The following is a 23,787-nucleotide window of genomic DNA, read 5'->3' on the forward strand; positions in this document are numbered from 1 at the left end:
GAAATGCGCTCATTAAAATCGCGATCTGGTATTCTGTCATTGTTCTGTCGATAAGATAGACAAATTCTTGATCAGAGTGAAGAAGACGTATCGTAGAGGAATACATATAAGCTGTGGTCAATTGGTCGAACGATTGGTGATCGAGTGGTTTTGTCGTTCCGTAAATGCGGATGTGTGTCGTATCAACGACGATTATTGTGCAAGTGCCGAGTACTTGTCGAAACACGAAATCTGAAGGTCGATAATAATCCGTGGTTGAGGAGAGTGGTGTAAGTTAACGGTCCCTTGGTGCTTTCGTCATGCTGTCAAAATTGATGAGGAAGACAGAGTTGACGGGAGATGCTCACTGATATGGAGATTATTGAGAATCCCCTGGTCCGCGGGCCGCCTCTACTTGAAAGGTTTCCCGAAAGTTTTCACACGAGGAACAAGTAAAAAGGTGCAGGTCGTCGGGCAACTATCGGCTGTCTTGTCGGCTTCCCGAAATTTTAACGTCGGTATCATTTGATTCACGACTTGATTCGCTCGTTTGTTTTCTGTATACCTATCATCCTCGAGATATACCGTAACACGTAACGAAATCAGAGGTATCCTCGCTGTGCGAGGTCAATTTTTCGCGATGGCCTCGACATCCAGCACTTCAGCTCAAATATTGATGAATAAGCGCAAACGTGATGCAGCTACTTATATTCATGCTGAATGTAGTAATCTTGACAGTAGCTGTCCACAGCATCTTAATGAATTGTTAGATATACTATTAAATCCTGCTAAACCCATCGATGATTGGGAAACCATCGATTGGTGCAAATGGTTAATGGCTGGTGGTAAAACACCGGATGAGTTTGATAATGCAGGTACTGTACTAGTTTTGTTCCTTTTAACTACAAAAACAGACATTTTTAAGTTCAACGTATTAATTTGTTAGTTCAATAAATATATCATTGTTAATGTTGTATTAATCACTTGCTTAAAACCATTTATATATCTTATGCAATGTATTTATTATTACTTCGTGTGGTTTACATTGTTTCTAGTACAACTCATGAACTACAATTGTTTAAAATAATATTTACATTGCTCAATGGAGACACATGAAACTAAATATTTCTACAAATAATATTGAATTGAAATGCTTAACAAGTTGTTTAGAAAGAGAGTATTGTGCAATTTAGTAATGCGACTAAAGTAAAGAATCAGAAATATCAATGAACTTATTATACATTACTCAACCATTGTTTAACTTTTTTAAGGCAAACATTTTGCTTTCAAAATTATTTGCAATTCTATGATATAAATATTATGAAAATTAGATATTTAACCTAATAATAGTAAACATACATTTTTACATACCATTGAAAATACGAAAATATAAATGGTTTAACAAATAAGACAACAAGATTCATGAAATATAATAATTATTTTAAATTTGGAAAAGGGAAACTGAAGTAAATGTTCATTTGTAGAATAATATTAAATAATTATAATTTCAATTGATATTAACCGGTTTTGTTAACATTATTTAATTGATTTCTGATTAACATATAGTAATTATACAGTATTAAATAAATCTTTACTTATTTAAAAGAATATGTATAAACATTTCAGTAAGGATGTATGATAATGCTACAACATGTGGACTGGTGTGGACTCCCAACTTTGTAGCATACCGTTGTCGTACTTGTGGTATATCACCTTGTATGTCCTTATGTGCGGAATGCTTTAAAAAGGGCAATCACTATCGCCATGACTTTAATATGTTTCTCAGTCAATCTGGAGGTGCATGTGATTGTGGTGATACATCGGTTATGAAGGAAACAGGGTAAGAATTTTAATAAATTATTTGCTAGACAAAGGTATTCATATTTTATTGTTATAGATTTTGCGACAGACATAGTCCAAAAGCTGCTGCTTGTAAGTCTGCTGCACCTTCGGATTTATTATGCGTGGCAGAAGCAATGATGCCACGAATAATCCTTCGTCTTATTCAACATTTACGTGAAAATTGGTACGTTCATCATTTTTATAAATATAATTAAAATTATAAATAATATATATTTAGCGTATAATAGTTTCCTATTTTATTTATTTTAGTAAGGCTGGTAGACCAGATTATAGAGTCGCTATTCAAAATGCGGATGGATATGTAACCATGCTCCTTGATTTGAATAAGATGGGTGCATTAATGAGGAATGTTATGACATCAGCACTTACTGATTCCCAAAAATATAAAAGTCTCATGGATCCTTCTATTTCGACTGGACAACCAGAATATGATCTGTATTGCCAGGAAAGTAATAAAATATATCAAGAAGCAGTGAAGTGTTTACCAAATCCAGAACCACCTGATGCCTATAAAGGTCAATTTGTATACACTTTATCGACGTATGTTCATCAAGTTTTATGTACATATTTTTTTAAGAAAAAATATTTCTGTTATTTCAGATTGTGCACCATTGCAAAAACATTTAAAACATACTACCTTCTTAGAAGAATTAATGTTCTGGATAGTTGTTTATGAGTTTCCGCAAAAAGTAGTTTGTGTGCTATTGAACATGTTACCAGATCCAGATTACAAGGAAGCACTTATTTGTGCTTTTGTACTACATTATAGTAGAATCTCGATGATGCTTGAACGTTCAGCTGATCCTGATACTTTGAGCAACAGAGTAGTTCATGTTAGCGTACAGGTGGGCTTTACGTGAAAGTAGTATTTTTCTTGCAGCAAAGAAATTATGTTTTACACTTTTATATTTTATTTTTCAGCTTTTTAGTAACGAAAGTCTAGCATTGAGAGTGCTGGATCGATTAAAGCTATTGCATGTTATGGTTATTAGTTTGAAATATATGATGATGAAAATTCTGATTCAGAATACCTTACATGGTATGTATTTCTAATGATGTCATAACGTTGGAATGTATGCATTGAAATAATGTATAACTTCTTTTCAGATATAGACACAAATTTTCACTACGTAGTAGACTGTGGACGACAAGTGATGAAAGAACATTGTTATTGGCCACTTGTGTCGGATTTAAATAATGTTCTTTCACATAAGCCTATGGCTATTCGATTTATGAGCGACGATTCACTTTTGATAATGTGGTTTGACTTTCTGTCTATGTTTCAAGGTATTTGCCGGTCTTTTGTAAAATACAATTATCAAGTCGCATAAAAGAACATATCTAAAACTGTTCCGATGCTTTTGTTACAGGAATGAACGTGAATCATCGAGAAAGAAGTCTACACGTCGAATATGAACCTAACACGTACTATGCAGCATTCAGCGCCGAATTGGAAGCCAGCGCGTATCCGATGTGGGCTTTAGTTTCCCATTTGTGTGGTCCAGAAAGTGTAACCCTTAGTCGGAGAATGCTTATGTTTTGCCTTACTGCTTTACAAGATTGGCTAGATGCTGTGAATTATACGCATTCGAATGATGTAAGTATTTAACATTTCCCAAAGTAGAGGTATATTTTTCTTATATCTATCATTTTAACTGCATACAAAAACATTTGACAATGAGTTTCAATGGTAACATCAAGACATACTACATATGACTGAAAAAAGATTACGCGTTGTTGAAATTTAATAACAGTATTTTATTTTTTCATTGTGGTATAAGTTCTTCAATGACTAAATGTATAAATCGCACCGATTGATCGACAATGAACAACACGTGAGTCCTTAATCGTTTGACATGAACGCATGTACAATTACTTGTGCGTTCACGTCTCGTCCATTGTTGTTCACTCGGTGCAATTTACAAGTCTAGTCATTGAGGATATGTTGCTCATAATACCTATCACAATGAAGAAATAAATAAATATAATTTTAGTCATCCAATTAGTTTTTTATTACTAACCTACGAAAGACCAGAATACAACTTACCGAGACGTCGATCGATCGATCGATTAGGAACGTTTTCACAAAAATTTAGAAGCTATTGATTTATAAACTTATTTGATATTGTAACGATATCAATCTCAACCTGTTTCATTTATGATTTTATTAGAATTTACATTTAGTTTTTTAAATTGTACCACTAATTACACTAGTTCTTTAATTTTTTTTTCGCATTTGTTACAGAGTGATAGTTTACAAGTATCGTTTCACCTTCCACTTCATCGATATTTTGCAGTATTTCTGCGTCAAGCTGTTCGTCAACAAGGAGCTACACTTAATGATTTGTTACCTCCTACTGATATGTTGCATCTTTTAATGATGCATCCCTTACGAGTTCAGGTGAGTATACTTTTCTATCTGTTAATATTCATAGATTTAGTTGGCAGGGTCATAAAATGAATACTTATTTTCCAAATTTGGCTAAAATGTATTTAAAAGATATAAAATATTCTTCTCTTGAGGTATCGTCATTAAAAAGAAGAAACAGATTTGTAAAAATGCAAATGATACATTTCTCTTACAAGCTATGTATATTGTATACATATATGTGCATGATGGGATTTAACTCATAATATCATATATATAATGGCCTTACTTTTTATTTACGTATATTTATTACAAGTATAGGTAATCTCGATTTTAAGAAATCAATTTAAATTGAAAGAAACATACGGGATTAGTAAAACATTAGTTTAATTTTAACTATACGAGGTTTCAAATATTATAGACATGCTAAAATGGCACAAAAATGATAAAAAGAAAAGAAATTATTTGATGAATGACTACATAAAAATAGAATTGATATCCGTACATTTTGTTATTCGTTTCACAAATTTTACAGACGCGTATGAAAATCGAATACAAATGATATCATTAAACATAAGAACAATGAGGAATATATGAAAGTAGAAATAATGTATACATAGTAAAAAAATATCTAAGAATCGTAAATTATTAACATTACATTTATATGACTAAATTTATACTGATTTTATTTCATTTAGTATTATTGGAGTATTAATAATCGGTTGCGCGGGTGGCAAATCAACTTGTAAATGCGAATTAAAATCATATGTGATTAGTTTCAACGCCACGAATCCTCCAGATGCTATTCTACCTTTATGGAAAATTCCGGCACCCGCGAGTGGCACTGGTGGATTTGGTACCACTGGTTGAATATCGAGGAACGGTATTGTGTTTTGTGCAGCATCATATACACGATCGCTTGGCGCAAAATTCAAATATTGATTTTTCCCTGAGTCTGGTAATGAAGGTGTAGGATATCGAATCGGAATATCGGGTTGTTCTAATTTCAATTCAGTTCTACAAATAAAAAAGATGGATAAGTTAGATCAAACTTGAAGTACAAAAAAAAATTGTTAAAGCAACAATAAAATAAGTTGTACCTTGCTGTATTATCATTACTCAGCCAGAAACTCTTTTCTAACGGTTGTATTAGTTTTCCTGTTGTGAAATTGAATGGCGTCGCCATTATTTCTAAATTCAAGCGGGATCCGATTGTTCGAAATCTGATACCTAGAAAACAAACATTTCGTAAATATAATTTTCATGGTTAAAGTAGAAAGTGCATAATTTCTACAATGTACCTGTTAGTAGGTGATCTTGAGCTGGCACCAAATCATCTAAGTCTAAACCTCTTTTTTCCCATGCTAAAGTATGGTAATCAATGTTACTCTTTACATCCTTGTCTAATATGTGGAAGGCGTCGATCGGTTTCCAGGCGATAGTTGTCTCATTGATATATCCACGTGGCATTAGATTACCTTCTTGTATTTGTATGTGTATTATTTGATTTACTTTCTTTAACGCAACGCCTGTTATAACCCTGTAACGAATTATTTATTGTTGTTTATAGGATTAAGAATTTTTATGAAATTACCTATAATGAAATATTTACTTGTTATTCGCGACGTCAGACGTGACTTTTTGCAAACTGAAGTAACGATCAGATTTCGTGGTATTATCATCGCAATAGCAGAAACAATAACTGCAATGCCAGAACAACCAACGCCACCAGCTATCGACTTTAGTAGTTCCAGCTTCACATGTGCTCTTTTGTCCAAATACGCGACCGTTTTCATATTCTATATGTTCATATCTTCGGCTACTGTTTGAGGGCTAAAAATCCATAAATTTATTGAGTATAGTATCCTCTATATGTAGCTCAGTGTAAAACGAAGTTAAATTTACCGAAGGACAAATCCACATGTCCGAATCTATGTATTCACAATTTAATACTTTGCCATTGCATTGTTGCTGCCGAGAACAGAATTGATTTTTATAGCATCCTTGCACTTTTGTGTATGAATAATATGCACAATTTTCTTTACAAGATGATTGCCTATTCAAATCTACTTCGTTTACAATATACCCTTGGAACAGTTTTGTCATTTGTGTATATGTTTTATCTGTAAGAAATTGCTTCGTTCAATTATGTTTATTCCATGAAAATGGATAATCAAGTAAATATACCTAATTTTTGAACTCCAGCATCACATTTCCAAAGATCTCTAGGAGCAAAAGCCATAGCAGTTTTCACTGCTCTTACGGTTTCCAATGTTCTTGTTGTATATTGTTGCGTTACTAAATCTATTTCTTCGCTGAAGTTAGAACCTACATTAAATTTGTTACATTGGTTAGTCTATTGTCGCGAAGTCAATGTCGTTTCGAAAATAACAATGAATTGTATATGTTACATCCGATAATTGCTATTTTATACCTGGATTGTAGAGTCGTAGCAACATGTAAGAGAAGTGTATCATACTGTAGCCTTTAATTTCTGTAAGGGTAATCGTGCTATATAGATTGTAGAGTAATTGTTGCAGCGATTGCTGTTCACTGCAAATTTGTGAGGATGCATCCTATATGAACAAAGTATAAATTTAATTATGCTTGTATATGTATATACATATGTCGACGTAGAGTCGTTTGATTTTAGTTAATTTAATGAAAAAAAAAACAAGATAACAAAAAATATGCAAAGTTATACCTGATATGAAACCATAAACAATTTATCATATATTATGAATTCAGCTATACGCGTTAACGCATTTATTATGGATGCATTTGGATCGTGCAAAATAGTTTTCGAAAAATCTGCTAGTTTCTCTAGATCAAGGTACACATTCTCGTCGATAATTTCACGTTGCATTTGCCTAAAAACGTTATACAGTCCGTCGATGCTTTTTAGCTCGTTCTCTGTTCGGGCCCATAGCCACACGGAATTCAACGAATTTAAATATTCGTAACCACCGCTTGGAAACTTCTGTTCTAGTTCGTTTCCGAAGGCCTTGAAAGTCTTTATAAGGTTCAGATATTTATCGTCTTCGAATCCTATAACGCTTAACCCTGCCTCCGATAAATTTCTTTCCAACGTATACTCGAGTTGAAAGAGTTTGTATCTCATTTCATCGATTCTGGTGGCGTTGTTATTGAAAGCACTTCTTACTCCCCATATTACCGAGAGAAAAAGCAAGCTTGCGATGACTTTTGTTTCCTTCATTTTCTATTTCTCAATGTGTCCTCGGTTTCTTGTTTCTCTTTAATTACACAGATATACGTGCAGTCTCTATTTTCGATCCATTATACTCTGCTATACCTACGCGTGTATATGCAGATTATAAGTCTCAAATAATGATACGTGCGATCTGTAGTCTCTCAGGTTTCAATTTGCAACTTGGCAACGAATCGAATAAATAAAGTAAATTATTTTCTCTGATAATTCATTCGACGACGTTGTCTTCGATTATATCAAAATGAAAGGCAAGAAAGCTTTAACGTATTTGAAAAGATCAATATTGAAACAATTGGTTTCGTGTAATGCCCTTGAAACTTCGGGGAACAAAAACATTTCAGTAGCGTAGCATAATTTTTACGACAATAATTGATACGTTTGTATATGCAGTATAGGTATACATAGATAACTTACGCTCACATAAAGCGTGCAGATCTAAGGGTCAATTAAAAATGATATCGCATGTTTCACATCATGAATCTGTTCTTGATTAGCGTTCTTTTTCAGTCGATTATATTTCATTAAGTTAAAGTGAATCACATCCGCGTATAATTATTAACACTTCCGGTCATTTAAAGCCTTTCAACCAGAATCAAAATTTTATGAATTTTATTTTATCGAATGCAATTTTTTTATATGCGACGTTATTAATTTCTCACTTTGTACACATTTTTCGAAAACAAATTGAGAAAATGTTGTAACTAAAATTCTGTTTATTTTAATCGGTATCTAAAAATGTTTGTAACTGTGTTAGAAAATGTAACGTGTTTATTACAAGGAATGAAAATAATTGAAAAAAAAAAATCAGTTCGATCGTATTAGAAGAAGTTACACGTAAGGTTTCTTCATACGCGGTGCAAATCTTATTATACAGATTTGATATATGATCTTATTTTACTTGAAAAACCAACATTTTTAAACAATAACTAATCGTATAATTTAATATTTTCCTTTTTTAATCGCTAACTTTGTAAGCGTTCGTTGCATTCCACGTAAGTCGTGATGATAAAGACTACTCTTTGTTTTGGCTAAAGCGATGTCGCACAAAAGGTATTCTCACGGCTGAGATCGCACGCTTGCATAACTTACAAAACAAAAACCGTAAAACACGCCTAATAATTACTGTTTTTAATACATTTTTAATTATTTACACGAAAATTCAAGTCGTTCTTTTATTTAAAAAATACTTTCCACGATGGAATCAACAAAGTGAATATAAATTTTAAACGTTAAAATCATTATCGTAAGATACGCGAAATTGTAATACGGTCAATTGATATTTGTGTGAAAGAAACGCATGTGTGTAAACATCCGAACGACACAACAAATATAACGTTGTGAGAAACTTTGATCGGTACTGTTATTCCTTTACGATGTCATAGAGCAAAACCTCTAAACCGCCTCTGTAAGACTCAACGATATTTGCATAATTTCGAAGACCTCTCGAGAACGTAACAACAAATTTTTCTCATCGAATCCATATTGTTCTCAAAGGCATTCACATTAAACGAATGGAAAGTAATGTTTCGAAGTAATATAGGTCGCTGAAGGTCAATGGAATCGATCGAAACTGTTTCGAAAACAATTAACAAACATTGAAACCTGAGACACTGTTTGAGCACAAATTCTCGTATACTGGTTACGGTTTGAAAGTTCATTAATTGCAAACTGTAGTTCTGAACTGTCTGAATCTTTGTCACAATATGTACCGTTTCACAAACATTCGTTCGGCGATCGTTTCTCGGAAATACAGTTGCTAAGCGTGTTTTCGATACAACGACAGAAAACGGCTCAGCGAACACTTTTCTCCGCTTGTTCGGACTCGACTGAAAATTTTCTATCATTCTCTCGTCATTTCACTCAATGTTTCTCTCTCCCCCCCCCCTTCTCTTAGAATCGTTCAGGCTTTAATGATGCATGTATCTCTGCGCATGCCCCTCTTCATTCTTATTCTCCTCGCGTTCGTATAAAGTGCATTGTATCGTCAAGCAAAACATTATACACGAACTTTTCGTTTCTATGAAAATGTTAGCGTATCCAGGAAATGAAATGTGTTTTACTTAATCACGAATGATTTCTTTTTTTTTTAGCGAAAATTATTTTGTATTTCGTAAACGATATCTATTTCATACACGTAACCGCATCGCAATTGTTCATTATTTTTCATGAAGAAGCAGGAAAAGCGTAATTTCTATAATGGTTTGGTAGATAGAATCTGGCACAAAATGTGTTTTTACATTTTCGCTTGCATTGTTTCCTTTGTGAAGTTTATCGTGTAAAGTGTAGTTTGAAACTAGATAAGCTGAGCAAGATGTATAAATGAGCACCAGGCAAATATGCATGATAGACGTTTCAGTATTTTCTCATACTTTTTTTTTGTATTAGAACGAATTATTTATATTTATATATCATAGCCCCGATGTGAAACATAATATTTTTTATTATTATGATTAATTCGCGATTTAGTACCATGATTAATATTAAAGACTTCGTCGTAGTTAATTTGTTACTGCTTCAACGCTGTATCTGCGATTCTATCTAGCTTGTAAATTGAATAGGCGCTCACTGTCTGTCGGATGTTACCCGATCGTTACAATATTCTCCCGTGCCTAATACCCCTTTGTGCTGATTAGTTACGATAGGGTTCTTGTTACAACATTCCACTAGCAGAAATTCTTGTCTCGAGAATAGCAACGATCAAAAAGTCACGTTTAATTTTCATAAATTTAAAATATGATAAGTTTGTTTACTTTACACGTAAATATATAAAATGTGAAAAACGTTAACAGGTATTTCTTTAATTCTTCGTGAAACAGTGTTCCATGAAATTAGAAAATTTAAATGATATTCGAAGGGAATTTAATTTTGATGTCTGAAGTTTTATTATTACTTACTCTCATTTGGTTTGACAATAGCACGAGGACACTTTTTGTGAAGAGTTTATCGTTCGTAGGGACAAGCAATCGATGAATACTCTTTAAAAGATCAGGTAGAGCGCCCGATCTAGACGAGACACACGTTGTGGCAAAATCCTCCAATGTGTATTTCTCATATTTCCTTTGCGTCTTGGCGTATATCAAGAAATTATTATACAAATCGTTAATTTGACCAACGTATTGATCAATTGTCCGTAATTTTTGATCCAGTTGCTCTTGTAACGGCAACTCCGTTAGAAGTTTGGCCACAACCATGTCAAAGCGTATTTCCATCCTATCTTGAAAAATATTAATTTTACTGGACACTCTCGATATTCGATTCTGTATTTCCTTTTCCATTTTGTTAACAAATGGATAACTGACATCTTCATTAGGATCTCTGGGACGTATTAATTCCCACGACTCAAGAATGTCCATCATTGTTTCACGACCGAATCTTACTAACTCTCTTATATCCGTAACACTATAAGTCTCTGAAAAATGTCCGTTTGTAAACTGTCCTAAACTAATTAGGACGCAGAAATAAATGATCTTCAAATTAATTGCTTTCATCTTCGTCGGTTGAATTCCAAACTTCTGAACGAAACGAATTTAAATAGAAAGTAAATCACGATCTTTGCACATGTATACGTATATCACTTATCATGCCCTGTTCCGTTTCTCGTTTTCTTTCTTCGATGATCGACGCTTGGTTGATTCGTTTCTCGTTTTCTTTATTAATACCACAAGTTTTAAAAAAGCTACAAATAGACGACGGAAAGGAACAAAAAATATTTTAGGAAAATACCCTTAGAATTGATCGCGTGTGGAAGAATCCCGTCCAACTCTTCCGAAACTGGGTAGATCGTCCTTCGTCCATTAACGGCTGAGCCGTTACAAACTGGCAACACAGCATTTTGTAGCCTTCCAGTGCTGGGATTGGTCGACTTAGTGGGGGAACCCATGAATATACGTGACGAGTAGCGATTGTACAATGATCACGGTGCCTGGATATTTCAGAATTCATGATTCATATTTTATACTCCCCCATGTACAGCATATGTTTTTCATATATATATAACAAGACATATATATTTCTTTAATCTTAATTATATGTATAAATATATTTCTTTACTTTATGTATACCTTTGAATACTTTAAAATAAAAGTTATTGAAAATCTTGTATTTTATTCTTAATATATCTGTATATGTTGTATGATAGTTAGGAATCAAAGAAATAATTTTTGATAAGACACGATAGAAACGATATTGGGCCAAGTACGAGACTGTTTAACGAAAATTCCGTTAGATATTTATAAATAATGCATATATTGCACGATAACGCTTATAGATATGAAATTAAATAATACACTTCAATAAGACTCCTATCAATTTTTTAAAAATTTATTCTGTAGATTTCTTTCTTTTGAACTATGTTGAATGGATATGTTTATTTAGGTTGCTTTCTACGAAATTTTGAACGGAATATGGGTGCGCAATGGACTTCAAATTAAAGGGCAAGCTATGACTTACATACAATGCAATTTTTGTAATTCGATGGTGGATGCAGATCTTTATCTTCTGCAAGTGTGTGCAACCAAATTGCAACCAGATGTCTTTCTAAAAACAGTCATTGAAAAGTAATTGTCCTGATGTATTAATAAATTTATTGTTCTTACATTTAGAACAACAAAATAATCGTTATTTTATTCATTCAGGTTTCATATAAGGGAATGGATGAGTCCTCGTTTATATCATCGACGTCAGAATGAATACATAGAAGAACATACTAGTCCCATGTTAGAAAGCTGCTTAACATTTCTAGCTACATTAGTTAATGTTCGAACAAATCTAGGTAAGGTTTTATGTTACTTTCTTATCGATCGAATAATTGTATAAAACTAATATATGTATAACTTGCTCCAATGTTTGTTTAGGTTTGTCAGATCCTGAGATGTCGTGTATGGAAATGGTTACTTTATTAAGTATGGGTGACAAGACTCATAGTCAACTAATGGAGTTAATGCCAGAACGATGTGGCACCACTCAAACCAGAAATTTTGAAGCTGTATTGGCCGATGTACGATTTATTTTCATTATTTATATCAAATGTTTATTTTTAAATAAACGTAAAACTTCACTCATTCAATATGGTTTACAGATAGCGCAGTACAGGGCTCCAAATCTAGAAGCTAGTGGAAATATGCAGCAAGGAATGTATGGCCCTAAACCACGTGTTTGGGAGGAATTGTTTGATCCTTTACACGTTTCATTAAGAGCAATAAACAGGAGAGATTATCAGATATCAATGGACCGTTTTACCGAATAGTGAGCAATAAGTTTTGCCTAAATAATTTTTTTTTTTAATACTAATTTTATTTTAATTTATTCTTTTTCAATGATCATTTTTCTTTCAGTGTCAAACAATCTGGCAAGTTAAAAAATAGTGCAACACCATGGCCACCATTTAGACATCCTGCCCCTGTTTCACCCGATTATGATGATCCGCGGATCGTGTTGCGCACCAAAATTTTTCATGTCATGATTTTAATAATTCTTTACAAGGCTGTGTACGGGCATAATATATCGGAGCATGTCATGGCACTGACTATATACCTATTAGAAATGGCAGTAATTACTGCGGAAGTACCAGACAAATCTGTAAGTAATTAATAATTTCATTTGTGTTCGATAATTCTAATTTCATTTCTTTATTTTCTTTCAATCAGATGAATCCTTTATGTCAGTATACCGGCGATAAGTCGTCTCGTATAATAAAAAATATGGATCTAATCAGTTGGTACAAGACTGATAATTTGTCTGAAAATCTAAGAACTGTAATACCTAGAGTTATTAAAGTCCAAGAGTCAGAGCCAGAGCCAGATAGCTCGGACAGTGAGTAAACTTATTAATAAACTACTTATCTTTACTCGTTCCTCTCATTTAATGTTTACGTTTTACATTGAATTGTCTTGTACTTCTCTTTCTTCAGGTGATGTGGAATGGGAAATTCAAGGTGAAATGACTGAAGTCGCAACTTCACTTATGTTAAATGCTGGAACAAATGAAAGCTCCTTGGAAGTTTTGTCGCTTCCATCATTACCTCCTTTATCAGCTTTACCCAGAACAAATAGTAAGTTTTAATTTTTAATTTTTCATAATATTCAAATTAAAAACAATTGAAATACAGCTAGAAAAAACAAATTGTAATAATTTGTAGCTCGATTTCATATGACTATTGTACCTGAAGATGGAATTGTTGCTATATCAGATACTGATAGTGAAGATGACTTAATTCCACTACAAAGAGCTTTGCCACCATCCACCGAAGAAGAATCCATGGCTATAGCACTTGAATCATCTCCATCAATCAGTATGTTACATTCTGTCTTTTTCATTTAATTTTGGTGTCAAAAATTTTCCTACAATTTTTCCCTTATTCAGCCACTGGTTTGGCTAGATTGCTAATATTTTCTTTTCATGAAAAGAAACATTGTTAATATTTATTAATTTTATATAGATATGGTCAGCGGTCAACCCGCGTTACCACCTGCACCTCAGCGGCCCGTTGTTATGGCTGGCAATGAAATTGTTCCTGCTCAAACAGTTTATTTGAGATTGAGCACTTCCGAAATAACAACAACAGAAATTGTTCCATCTACGTCAGAGAGAAGAGAGCTACTGGTAATGATTCACGTTTATTTATATTACACTATATACTTTTTAATATATCATCGCTTCAGTTTATTATTCATACGATGAACTTCTTTATTTCAGGGCGGACAATTACATCCAAAAACAGTGAAAGCGGGCGAGAGTATAATTTCGTTACTTTTGAGGTTGCATTCGCAATTATCGGGCGTTCCAGACAGTTATAATCCGGAACAAAGTGCAATGTTGGATAACGAAGCTAGTAGTAGTTCAGCTGCACAGCCAAAAGAATCAAGAATCGGTGATGGCCCATTCTTTATCTCGCAGCTACTTAATAAGATAGCAAATCTAGATCCCATGTGCAAAGATGCTATTATTGACACTAGAAACAAGCTATGGCCGCGTATGCAGGAGTGCGAAGGTAAACAGCGAGAAAAAGAACATCAGGAAAGGGAAGAAAGACGAAGACGGGCGAAAGAAAGACAGCAGAAACTTATGGCTGAGTTTGCTAATAAGCAGAAGCAGTTTATGGAACAAGCAATGAAAACAGGTAAAATAAACACGAAAACTGAATATTGTTAAAAATGAATTACTAAATTGACTTATAACTTGCAGAGGAAGCAGGTGTGTCCGGTATGGATTGGGAACAAGACGACAATACAACCAAATTAACTAGCAAAAAGGAATATGACTGTGTTATTTGCAACCAAACTACTCCCAGCAGCGAAGATGCACCAATGGGTCTTGTTGTATTAGTTCAAGTAATAAATAAATATCTCTAGTTAATACCAAATCCTTATTGCGATATCGATGTAACACTTTCTTACGTATTCTGATTTTAGGCAACAAGTGTTATTGGTCATGAGCGACAACAACCGGACAGACTGGTCTTCCCTACTTCTGACGATGATCCGCCTATACCAAAGGGTGACACACGTGGTGCCTATTTTGATCGTAGATTGGATGAAATGAATCGCCATTTCGATGCTGTAAATATTGAAATCTTAATTCGTGATACTCAGAATATAAAATGTAAGTTGCGTAAACTTTGTATTTGATCATTGTAGGTTTCATGGCTATTGTCTGTTAATTTGGGCTGGGAAGGCGGTGTTCATGTTCAAACATGCGGACACCACTTGCATCTAACTTGTTTAAAGTCATATCTACAGTCTCTTCGTAACCAACAAAGACATCAAAGTCTTGCAGTGGATAGTGGCGAATATTTGTGTCCACTTTGTCGGCAGTTAGCTAATTCTGTTCTCCCACTTTCTCCGCGGCTGGGAGATCGTGCGGCAGTGGTGCGGTCTTACCATACCCCTTTTGCTACAATACTCTCGCAATTAAATAATTTTTTGAAAGAGATACAACGAAGTCCAGTAAGTTTATGAAACTTTATTTAATCAGATTAGCAATGGAACTAATACTGTATTGCTGTATAGGTTTCGACAAATTTGACTGCGGAAATGGGAAGAGCTATGGAGGATATGACGAATTGCACATATTTCCAATATAAACAAAAGAACTGTTCTCCTAGTCACCAAAGCTTGTTCCTCTTTGTAACTTCTGTAGCTCGAACTAATTTTGAAGTTGAACTTGTTCAACGTGGTGGATCATTGTGCATCCCCCCACCCAATACAATACCCTTGACGCCAAAACGTGATTGCATCGGTAAGTTCGTTTCGTTATTAACAATAAGTTATTGTTGCTCAGAATTTTAGCTGTCTAAACAGATACTGGTTTAAATCAGAGATAAGATAGAATACTATTTTATTTTCAGTTGCACTTCTTCATGTTTTGGCCATGCATGCAACAGTATTGACAGCGTGGCCGGTACATCACACTTGGCAACAGTTGACTGGAATACCTGTTGTACCTGCGACGCCATTAGCTCTCACACCTCACGAGAGGGAAGTTCCTTTACTTCTCAGAGATCCAACTGCACTTCTTATACAATTTGTATTATTGCTTCCCTTGCATTTGGATCAAAGTATGCGCATAAATGTTCCACTTATACATTTACATTGCTGGATTTTTTAATTACTGGTACGATTAAATAACATATTATTTTCAGCGTATTTCTCTAGCGTGGTAAAAGTAATATACAACTTATTGTACTATCAAATAATGTTACAAATAAGTTGTGGGTTCACGCAAACAGATAGAAACGCAATTATGAGGAGAATCAAATGCAATGATCTGATGCCGTCAGAAACTATACTTTGTAGAATTATTGAATATTTCGATGAGAGTGCGCTCTATCGTTCAGACGATGTTGCGCCGTACGTAAGAGATAATATGGACATCATCGAGATGCAGGTTGGTGCGAATAATTGATAATTTAATTATAATTGTTAGGATAATGTAATTGCTCTTACATATAAAAAAAGTATATCAATGACTACCTTCTCCCCACGATTATAATTGTACTTATTGAAAAGTAATCACAATTGAGTTTTTATCGTATTCTTGTTATATATTATTATCATTGCATCTTTAATTATGTTATTTCAGATACGATCTATGTGCTTGCCATTCTTACGAGTAGCTGCACTGCTTCGCTATCATTTATATGAAGAACCTTTACCCTTAGTTAGGACACCACAGTCTGAATACACGAAATTAATTCATTACTTGAACTTAGTTTCTAGAGATACAAATTCGTCTACCTTCAATTCGTCGCAAACTTTGAACTGGCAAGACAGCGAAGCAAGTGTTTCGGTACCTCGTCTATGGTGTGATCAGTTGCTTGCTTTTGTAAATCAAAGCGATGCAGCAAGAAATTTAATAATGGAACAACACATATCATGGCAGGTACCGAAATTACTCAGTCTTCCGAGGGAATACGAGAAAATTTTTACGGTAAGGATTATATAAATAAAAACGTATCTATAGCTATTCAAGCGTCTTTATTAGAATTTTGTTAATTATCGTTTCTTCCTTTTTTATTTTATAGTACTACCATGAACGACCATGTCGTAAATGTCATTCGATTCCACAAGAAATTAGCATCTGTTTGTTGTGTGGAACCATTGTTTGTCTAAAACAAAATTGTTGCAAACAGATGAATGTCTGTGAAGCTGTTCAAGTGAGTACTATACGTATATACATGTTTCTTTACTTGTTTTTTATTTATTTATTATTTTTTTTTTCTTTCTTAAATTCAATAATTGTTAATTGTATATAGCATTCGATCGATTGCGGGGGTGGAACTGGTATATATCTGGTAGTAACGTCAACTTATATTATTGTAATCCGGGGTCGGCGAGCCTGTTTATGGGGCTCTTTGTATCTCGACGACTTTGAAGAAGAAGACAGAGATCTGAAGTACGTAATTTATTTCATAATAGTTTGTTACTAAATTGAATTAAACTTCACGTAGAATTTGGTACCTGGTATATTACGCAGCTATAAATTTAATACGTTATACCATTATTAGAGAAATTGCAAAACGTTGTTCAATTTATTAATACTTCATTATAGACGCGGAAAACCTTTGTATCTAAGTCAAGACAGATATCAATTATTGGAACAGCAGTGGCTAGCGCATAGATTCGATCACACGAAAAAAACATGGGTATGGCATCGTGATGCACTGTGACTTTTTTAGGACGTTATAAACCGATTATTTTTTAAACAAGTTGAAGACTTTCAACAGATTTATTCCCATACAATGCTTCGCCAAAAAATAACAGCGCTTTAAGAATTAACAGATCGCTCGAATACTGTATGGATATTATATTTATTATGATGCAAGTATACATAATATTACATATTAATATAAGTATAAACATAATATTGAATGAAAGTATTATTAAAAAAAAAAAATGAAAAAACGAGGTGAGAGCTGAACTAAAAAACTGTTTATAGTCACAACACCTGAAAGATTATATCTGAAAAAATGTATGTTTTGAATTAAACCTTGTACATTTTATTTAAGAAAAAAAAATATATATATAAATTACGTCCTTATAAAAAAAGTACTTATTTAGTGCGTAGCATTTGTACTTTAGAGACGGAAATGATTGAATTTGTTAAATGAAATTTCGATTATTGCTAGAAAGTGAATAAGTTATGTTATGAAAAATAACTTAATAGTTTCACGTTATTAGTGAAATCATTTTTCTTTTTCTTGAGGTGGATTAAATTTAATGTGTGCCTTTTTTGATGTAAGAAAAAAAAAATACAAAAAGAAAATCCGTTATGTCCTATAATTTATTACTGTAATTACTTTACTGATTATTAAAAACTCCTTATTTCAGAACCGTATTTTGTATTTGGTTTGTTCAGAAATAGAATTTTCTAGTTTACCGTAACTAATTATTGTAAACTAAAAAAATATAGCGCGTTATAGTAGATTTGTAAACATGACAAAATCGAAGACTGACGGTCTTTATTATAGGGACTCTGTTTCTGAATAAATTTAATAACGAACCGAGCACGATACTAAAATATCTGTATAATTTATTGTCGTATCTAATTTGAATCTGAATTGTTCAGGTGAAGCAATAATGTTGATTATGATTGTGCATGGATTGTTAGCTACAAGGTGAAGGGAAAATTTTTATGTATAGATGAAATTGGCAGAAGTATTGTCCTAATAAGGAACAATTCTATAAAGCGATATTTTAGACGTAACTGAGAACAACGTGCAAATTATGTTCAGCATATCGAATTAACTACTTTTCATTATTAATAAATGACCAGAGTCAACAGTGTAGTGATAAGTAAAGGTTGTTGTTAACACCGCATAAACATTACTATTGTAAAATTTCCTCTTGTAAAAATAGCTTTTGTTCGAATTTCATCATGCGAATTATTCGTAGCAGTTCATAGAAGGCTGTAATAAGTATGTCACGAATCAGTGAAAACTTGCGATTCAGACAATATTTGATGCATTATTTTTCTCTATGCATATTATGGGCTGTGTATATTAAACTATATAAATTCATTTTATCGAACGGAACTATTTATCTACTCGCTGAATTTTTTCGCACCGGTGCATAAATACTAATTAACCGATTGAACTGTGGCAAATAAGTTGTTATTGCTTCAGAAAAAGCAAATTTATGCATTCGTTTACATAAAAAAAAAAAGAAAAAGAAATATTCCTGTCGGAACTTCGCTCTCGCGTAATACTTTGATACTCACTAAAACAGTGTTTGCGTAACACACCTTCTGTTGAAGATTTTTGACTTTTGTGATACTACGATTATTGAGACAGAAAATTGCTTCTTCTAGACGCTGGTCACTGTAAATATATAATAATGATAGGACGCCACACAATACAATTATTAGTTCATGCAAGATAATCTGTATACAGTTAAATATATTTAGGAATGTCCGTTTATAACATTAAGGATTTACGTACGTCACGTTAAGAAGTGCTAAAACGTAAATAATAATAGCAATTATCAACTTTGTTCAATGTATAAATAAAAGCAATTCTATTAAATGAAAAAAAAATATCTTTCCGTGTGATATGAAACTATTTTTTAAGCTGTGTTGTAAAGTAAATAGAGAAAGATGAATAATTATTTTTATTTCTTAGATAATTATTACAGGTATTTTATGCTATTGGGAGATGAGATTTGATTGCGAATAGGATGAAACCCAGTAAACATAGAGATCTAATGATTATTACAACGTTGTTTATATCAAAATCATTTTCTGCCTTCGTTACGGAAATTGATAATCTATTTATATGAGAGCATTCTTACCATTCAACGCGATCTACATTTCATAAAAGAGAATACTACTAATGTTATTATTATACCTTACTTATTCTTCCTAACTATAGACATGCCTATTATTTAAATTGTTTTTATTATTTCAATAAATGTTTATTATTTTTTTTAACTCATTGTTTATAAATATGACAGTAAAAGAAAAATGCCGACTAACTTGTACACGTTAGTATACGAAAACTGTACTACTTATCTGTACAAGAATAAGTTTTATTATAATTTGTCGAAATTATGCCCCGCTGAATCATCGAGTATCATGTAATGAAGATGCTTATACAGACATAACAATTTTCGAATGAAATCCACAGATCTTTAGCGCGAATTTGTTCACTTTGTTACTATTCAAATTGTTTTTCTTGAAAGATCAGATTACTAACATTTCTATGTGTTATGATGTTTATCCTTTTCACTGAAATACCAGATATTTTCACACACGATAAAAATGATCTATAATAACATCGAATTCCCAAAAAAGCATCTACATTACTTACATTGCATTAATTACTCCAATGACCATTGAAAAAGAAAAAAAAAATTAACCGTTTATCATATTTTTAAATTACGTTTTCAAAGTTGCAAGTATTTCTGTTACCATTACAATTACATTGAAAAGGCAAAGAGAAAATATTACAATTACTTCTTTTATTATAGATATACCTTAAACGCAACAATTTTGTTAAATCATGTTCACATCATATAATAGTTACTGTGCTATAATAACAAAACTAAAATTTCTCACGTGGATCTCTCACAGTCTAGATCTAAGAATTCAGAAATTTATAAAATGCAAATACATTGCCAAATATTGCTAATGGACAAATCTGATAACATTAAAATATGATTCATTTTTTTTTTTTTTTTTTCCCATTAATTCTCTTTTGTTTTGCTTGTGATGAATGAGTGTCATAGCATGAAACTGATCGTTGATGGTCCTTAAACTTGCCTCAATACAGGAATGTAGAACAGCACATCAAAATGTTACATAAAAAACCAAATTACATAATGCTTTTTTAACATACATATACATACTGATAAACTTGTCCATTTCTTTATGATAGTCACTTTCACTTTAAAAGACATTAAAACTGAATAATAGATTTAATTTCTTCAGTAGTGACCACCTGTTTGTTCTTGGTATACTTCAATTACATCATCATTTTCCATTTCCAACTGAAAATACAATTGATGCATTATATATTTTCACTTTGCTTTCCAAAATATTTAATTTATAGAGTTGTATTTACCTGCTTTGGTGTTTCATCATCATTAATTCTTTTACCATCAAAAAGAAACCTGAGTGATGTCATAGGAACACCCTAAATGAAATTTGGTAATCTCATATAAACTTTCATTTCTGTATGTATGTTTAAATTACATGCTCTTAGTAATATACAATATTCAAAATATCTGTGTTAGTGTACAGAGGATGATACCTTATGAGAGAATAAATAAAAAATAAAATTTTATTTAAAGCTTTATTTTGGAAACTTAACAGTTATGCATGAACTTGTCTGACCCTCAAGTTCGCACACCTTGATATACATTTGTACTGTTTTTGCTTATTCTTGTATTTGTAAACACTGATAATGCCATGGTTTCTATGTTTCTGCTATTTTATTATCAACATTACTTAGTATCTATGAACCTTTTGATAAGACTAAAAGTCTTGTTGCTGCTTTCAATGAGTGTTGGTGTACCCAACTTTCTGGCTAATGTTATTATTATATTCACCAGTATATAAGAAACAATATTCATACCATTCTTTATGGTACCTTTTATGGACATTTTTAAACCATGATCATGATGCAAATGTTTACAATAATGCTGTGCACAAAGTCAAGCTTTTAGTCAAATGCATGCAAAACCAGACCAGTTTTGAAAATTAATTTTCTTCAAAACAAGTCTTGCAGAAAAACAACTTACTCCACAACTTTACTTAATTTTCTCATGAGAGATCATCCCCTACCTACCGGTTCTCTATCTTGTGGTACATGCAAAGTAAAATACTTCTCAATTTAAAATGATCCTGAACCATAGTAAACATTTTAAATTGTATACTTTAGAAAGTATAGAAAAAATAATGTAGAATACACATAGGACATTTCAATTGCATATCATACACTCTACAAAAAGTTAAACTGTTTAACAGAAATTTTGTTAAACCTCTAAGGACTACTTTGAAACAATCTACCCACCATCAAACCTCATAAAATATTGTTTTATTTTACTTTTATTTAAAAAAAAAGGACTAACCACACGATCGCTGTACGATTTCTTGAGTTTACCCATCTGAGTAGTCATCTTTACCCTAAAATGAATTTCATTGCTGTCCTAAAAAAAAAAAAAAAAGAAGTGAAACGATAATGCCGGTTACGGGACGTCGTTATAGGATGGTGTGAATATGGAAAATAAAATCGGTAATTCTTACGTTCCCAACGACTTTAAGCTTGATGTATTCAGAATTCGCGTCGCCTGGGCCGGCTTCGGGTTTTTGCTCCTACACGCAAGGTTAGACCGATTAGATTCGGTGTATGAACGTACATTTTGATATTACGACACATTTAAACCGCTAGATATTGTTATTAATATATCGTTCATGAAAGTGACCAAACTCACCTGATTATCGGACATGGTATATAATTAAATATAACAAATCTCGACCACGCGCCAGAACAGTAACCAAACACAAGCACGCAATATGGCGCCGCGCTTTTGTCAGTTGCACAGTCTTCTAAAAATAAAAATTTTAACGTTAGTGGTACGCTCGTTCGAAAAGACATTATTTTTCGACGACCGACGCGATGCCTCCTAATTTCGTTAAACTTTGACTTCCCGACTTTTTATGGCAATTAAGCAACATTGTTACATTTAAAGGGATGAAATATTAACGCGAAGGAATGCGATTTCCTTTCTTTTTTTCTTTGGTTCTTTCAGAATGATACAATTGATAAAGATGTAATTGTTTGGTACGATGAATTATTCGATGTGGCTAATTCTTTCGGGTACCGTACCATCTTTCAATTTTAAATATGAAATTTTATGTCATTGTATTTACATTGTAATTTATAATCTTTATTGTTAACGAAATAATCTACATTACATCATGAAATTCTAAATTTGGTTTTTTCATTATTTTAATTTCAATCTCGTGCAGGTTTTCAAAAAATGTAATTTATATTTCCGTATTGGCGTTGAATTTGCAACTGACAATCAGTAATCACTGCATGGCTGTAAGTTGCATATTTATTAATTTTGTTTTTAAATTAAACAAATTTTTTTTCACGTAATTTATTTTTATTTGTTTAAACTTATTTGTTGTAGAACTGTGTAACAGTAAATTTCTTTTATTTAGAATACGTGTATTATGCAATATAATTTGTTACAATATTTTCTTTATTCTCTTAAATATATAGATAAATGTCATATTTGGAACGGTTACATATTCATTAAAAGAAAATTCATTAATAGATCGATTGTGATCGTGGGTTCCTAAAACTTTTTTTTGGTAATGTAAATCCACTGTTAATCGCGAATCGCCTTAAAGTATTATTGTTCGTTTCATAAGAAGTAGATTTGATGATTATCAGCTTTCGTAATTCATATGTTTATTCCCATATGACGTGACACATTTTTCCTTTTTCATTACACGGTACGCCTCTAATTGATACGCTACATACATAACATTATTTAAGTTGTATAATAAGCTATCGATCTAACGAATAGATAACTATTTATTAACACGTTGACCGTTAATTCAATTTGATTATTTCTTCAAATTCATATTCGAAACGCTGATACATATTTAAGTAAATAGTAGTTTAATGATTATAAAGCAATTATCAGAGTACATAGGTATTTCATTTTACAGCTTTTCATTTAATACGAAATTTATTCGTATAACAAAATGTTATTTGTTACAATGTAATTGTAGAACAATGCATTCGTAATTCTGAGATCATTTGACAGACCTCACAATTAATGAAACTTTCTGTCCCCAATTCCGGGCTACTAGAACCGTCTTTCAACGTTATCAATTC

The 23,787-nt window shown here is 32.6% G+C and overlaps 3 protein-coding genes across 8 annotated transcripts; 1 reads left to right on the plus strand and 2 right to left on the minus strand.

The window, feature by feature from the left end:
* Positions 1 to 103: 103 nt before the first annotated feature.
* On the plus strand, positions 104 to 19,471 carry LOC122398604 (E3 ubiquitin-protein ligase Ubr3). The gene is made up of 29 exons (XM_043398655.1): positions 104 to 854; positions 1,606 to 1,819; positions 1,877 to 2,005; positions 2,092 to 2,357; positions 2,443 to 2,687; positions 2,764 to 2,881; positions 2,950 to 3,129; positions 3,213 to 3,439; positions 4,088 to 4,243; positions 11,814 to 11,995; positions 12,074 to 12,210; positions 12,293 to 12,435; positions 12,517 to 12,683; positions 12,773 to 13,016; positions 13,085 to 13,250; positions 13,348 to 13,488; positions 13,576 to 13,728; positions 13,876 to 14,039; positions 14,133 to 14,556; positions 14,622 to 14,767; positions 14,849 to 14,995; positions 15,074 to 15,382; positions 15,446 to 15,674; positions 15,784 to 15,993; positions 16,078 to 16,322; positions 16,518 to 16,865; positions 16,960 to 17,091; positions 17,191 to 17,330; positions 17,487 to 19,471. Exons 1-29 carry the CDS (start codon positions 620 to 622, stop codon positions 17,602 to 17,604), a joined length of 5,715 nt encoding a protein of 1,904 aa, XP_043254590.1. The 5' UTR covers positions 104 to 619; the 3' UTR covers positions 17,605 to 19,471.
* LOC122398605 lies at positions 4,663 to 11,235 on the minus strand. 6 transcript variants are annotated; one of them, XM_043398657.1, is made up of 9 exons: positions 11,163 to 11,179; positions 10,334 to 11,086; positions 6,645 to 6,786; positions 6,398 to 6,538; positions 6,116 to 6,333; positions 5,823 to 6,043; positions 5,512 to 5,750; positions 5,311 to 5,440; positions 4,663 to 5,227 (listed from the first exon to the last, which is right to left on the minus strand). In XM_043398657.1, exons 2-9 carry the CDS (start codon positions 10,925 to 10,927, stop codon positions 4,885 to 4,887), a joined length of 2,028 nt encoding a protein of 675 aa, XP_043254592.1. In that variant the 5' UTR covers positions 10,928 to 11,086; positions 11,163 to 11,179; the 3' UTR covers positions 4,663 to 4,884. The 6 variants fall into 6 exon arrangements, with proteins under 6 accessions (XP_043254592.1, XP_043254591.1, XP_043254595.1 ...); XM_043398660.1 differs by lacking the exons at positions 10,334 to 11,086; positions 11,163 to 11,179 and adding exons at positions 6,915 to 7,464; positions 9,149 to 9,531 and having other exon boundaries at positions 4,668 to 5,227; XM_043398661.1 differs by lacking the exons at positions 10,334 to 11,086; positions 11,163 to 11,179 and adding exons at positions 6,915 to 7,464; positions 9,042 to 9,531 and having other exon boundaries at positions 4,668 to 5,227.
* Positions 19,472 to 19,575: 104 nt separating the features above from the next.
* LOC122398606 (small ubiquitin-related modifier-like) lies at positions 19,576 to 22,472 on the minus strand. The gene is made up of 5 exons (XM_043398662.1): positions 22,367 to 22,472; positions 22,179 to 22,247; positions 22,004 to 22,081; positions 20,995 to 21,066; positions 19,576 to 20,920 (listed from the first exon to the last, which is right to left on the minus strand). Exons 1-5 carry the CDS (start codon positions 22,379 to 22,381, stop codon positions 20,858 to 20,860), a joined length of 297 nt encoding a protein of 98 aa, XP_043254597.1. The 5' UTR covers positions 22,382 to 22,472; the 3' UTR covers positions 19,576 to 20,857.
* Between the last annotated feature and the right edge of the window lie 1,315 nt (positions 22,473 to 23,787).

Source organism: Colletes gigas, unplaced genomic scaffold, assembly GCF_013123115.1.
Source record: "Colletes gigas isolate AHSC1104 unplaced genomic scaffold, ASM1312311v1 Colletes_gigas_Sc00011, whole genome shotgun sequence".
NCBI lineage: Eukaryota > Metazoa > Arthropoda > Insecta > Hymenoptera > Colletidae > Colletes > Colletes gigas.

What these genes read in the sequence shown, in the direction of transcription:
- LOC122398604 (XM_043398655.1), top strand. Translation starts at nt 620, where the DNA reads ATGGCCTCGACATCCAGCACTTCAGCTCAAATATTGATGAATAAGCGC. An exon ending in AGAGCCAGATAGCTCGGACA is followed by an intron (nt 13,251 to 13,347) that starts GTGAGTAAACTT and finishes CTCTTTCTTCAG; the next exon opens with GTGATGTGGAATGGGAAATT. An exon ending in GAAGAAGACAGAGATCTGAA is followed by an intron (nt 17,331 to 17,486) that starts GTACGTAATTTA and finishes ACTTCATTATAG; the next exon opens with ACGCGGAAAACCTTTGTATC.
- LOC122398605 (XM_043398656.1), bottom strand. Translation starts at nt 10,927, where the DNA reads ATGAAAGCAATTAATTTGAAGATCATTTATTTCTGCGTCCTAATTAGT. An exon ending in ACATGTGGATTTGTCCTTCG is followed by an intron (nt 6,044 to 6,115) that starts GTAAATTTAACT and finishes ATGGATTTTTAG; the next exon opens with CCCTCAAACAGTAGCCGAAG. An exon ending in TCTGACGTCGCGAATAACAA is followed by an intron (nt 5,751 to 5,822) that starts GTAAATATTTCA and finishes AATTCGTTACAG; the next exon opens with GGTTATAACAGGCGTTGCGT.
- LOC122398606 (XM_043398662.1), bottom strand. An exon ending in AATCGTACAGCGATCGTGTG is followed by an intron (nt 21,067 to 22,003) that starts GTTAGTCCTTTT and finishes AATTTCATTTAG; the next exon opens with GGTGTTCCTATGACATCACT. An exon ending in ATGATGAAACACCAAAGCAG is followed by an intron (nt 20,921 to 20,994) that starts GTAAATACAACT and finishes TTGTATTTTCAG; the next exon opens with TTGGAAATGGAAAATGATGA.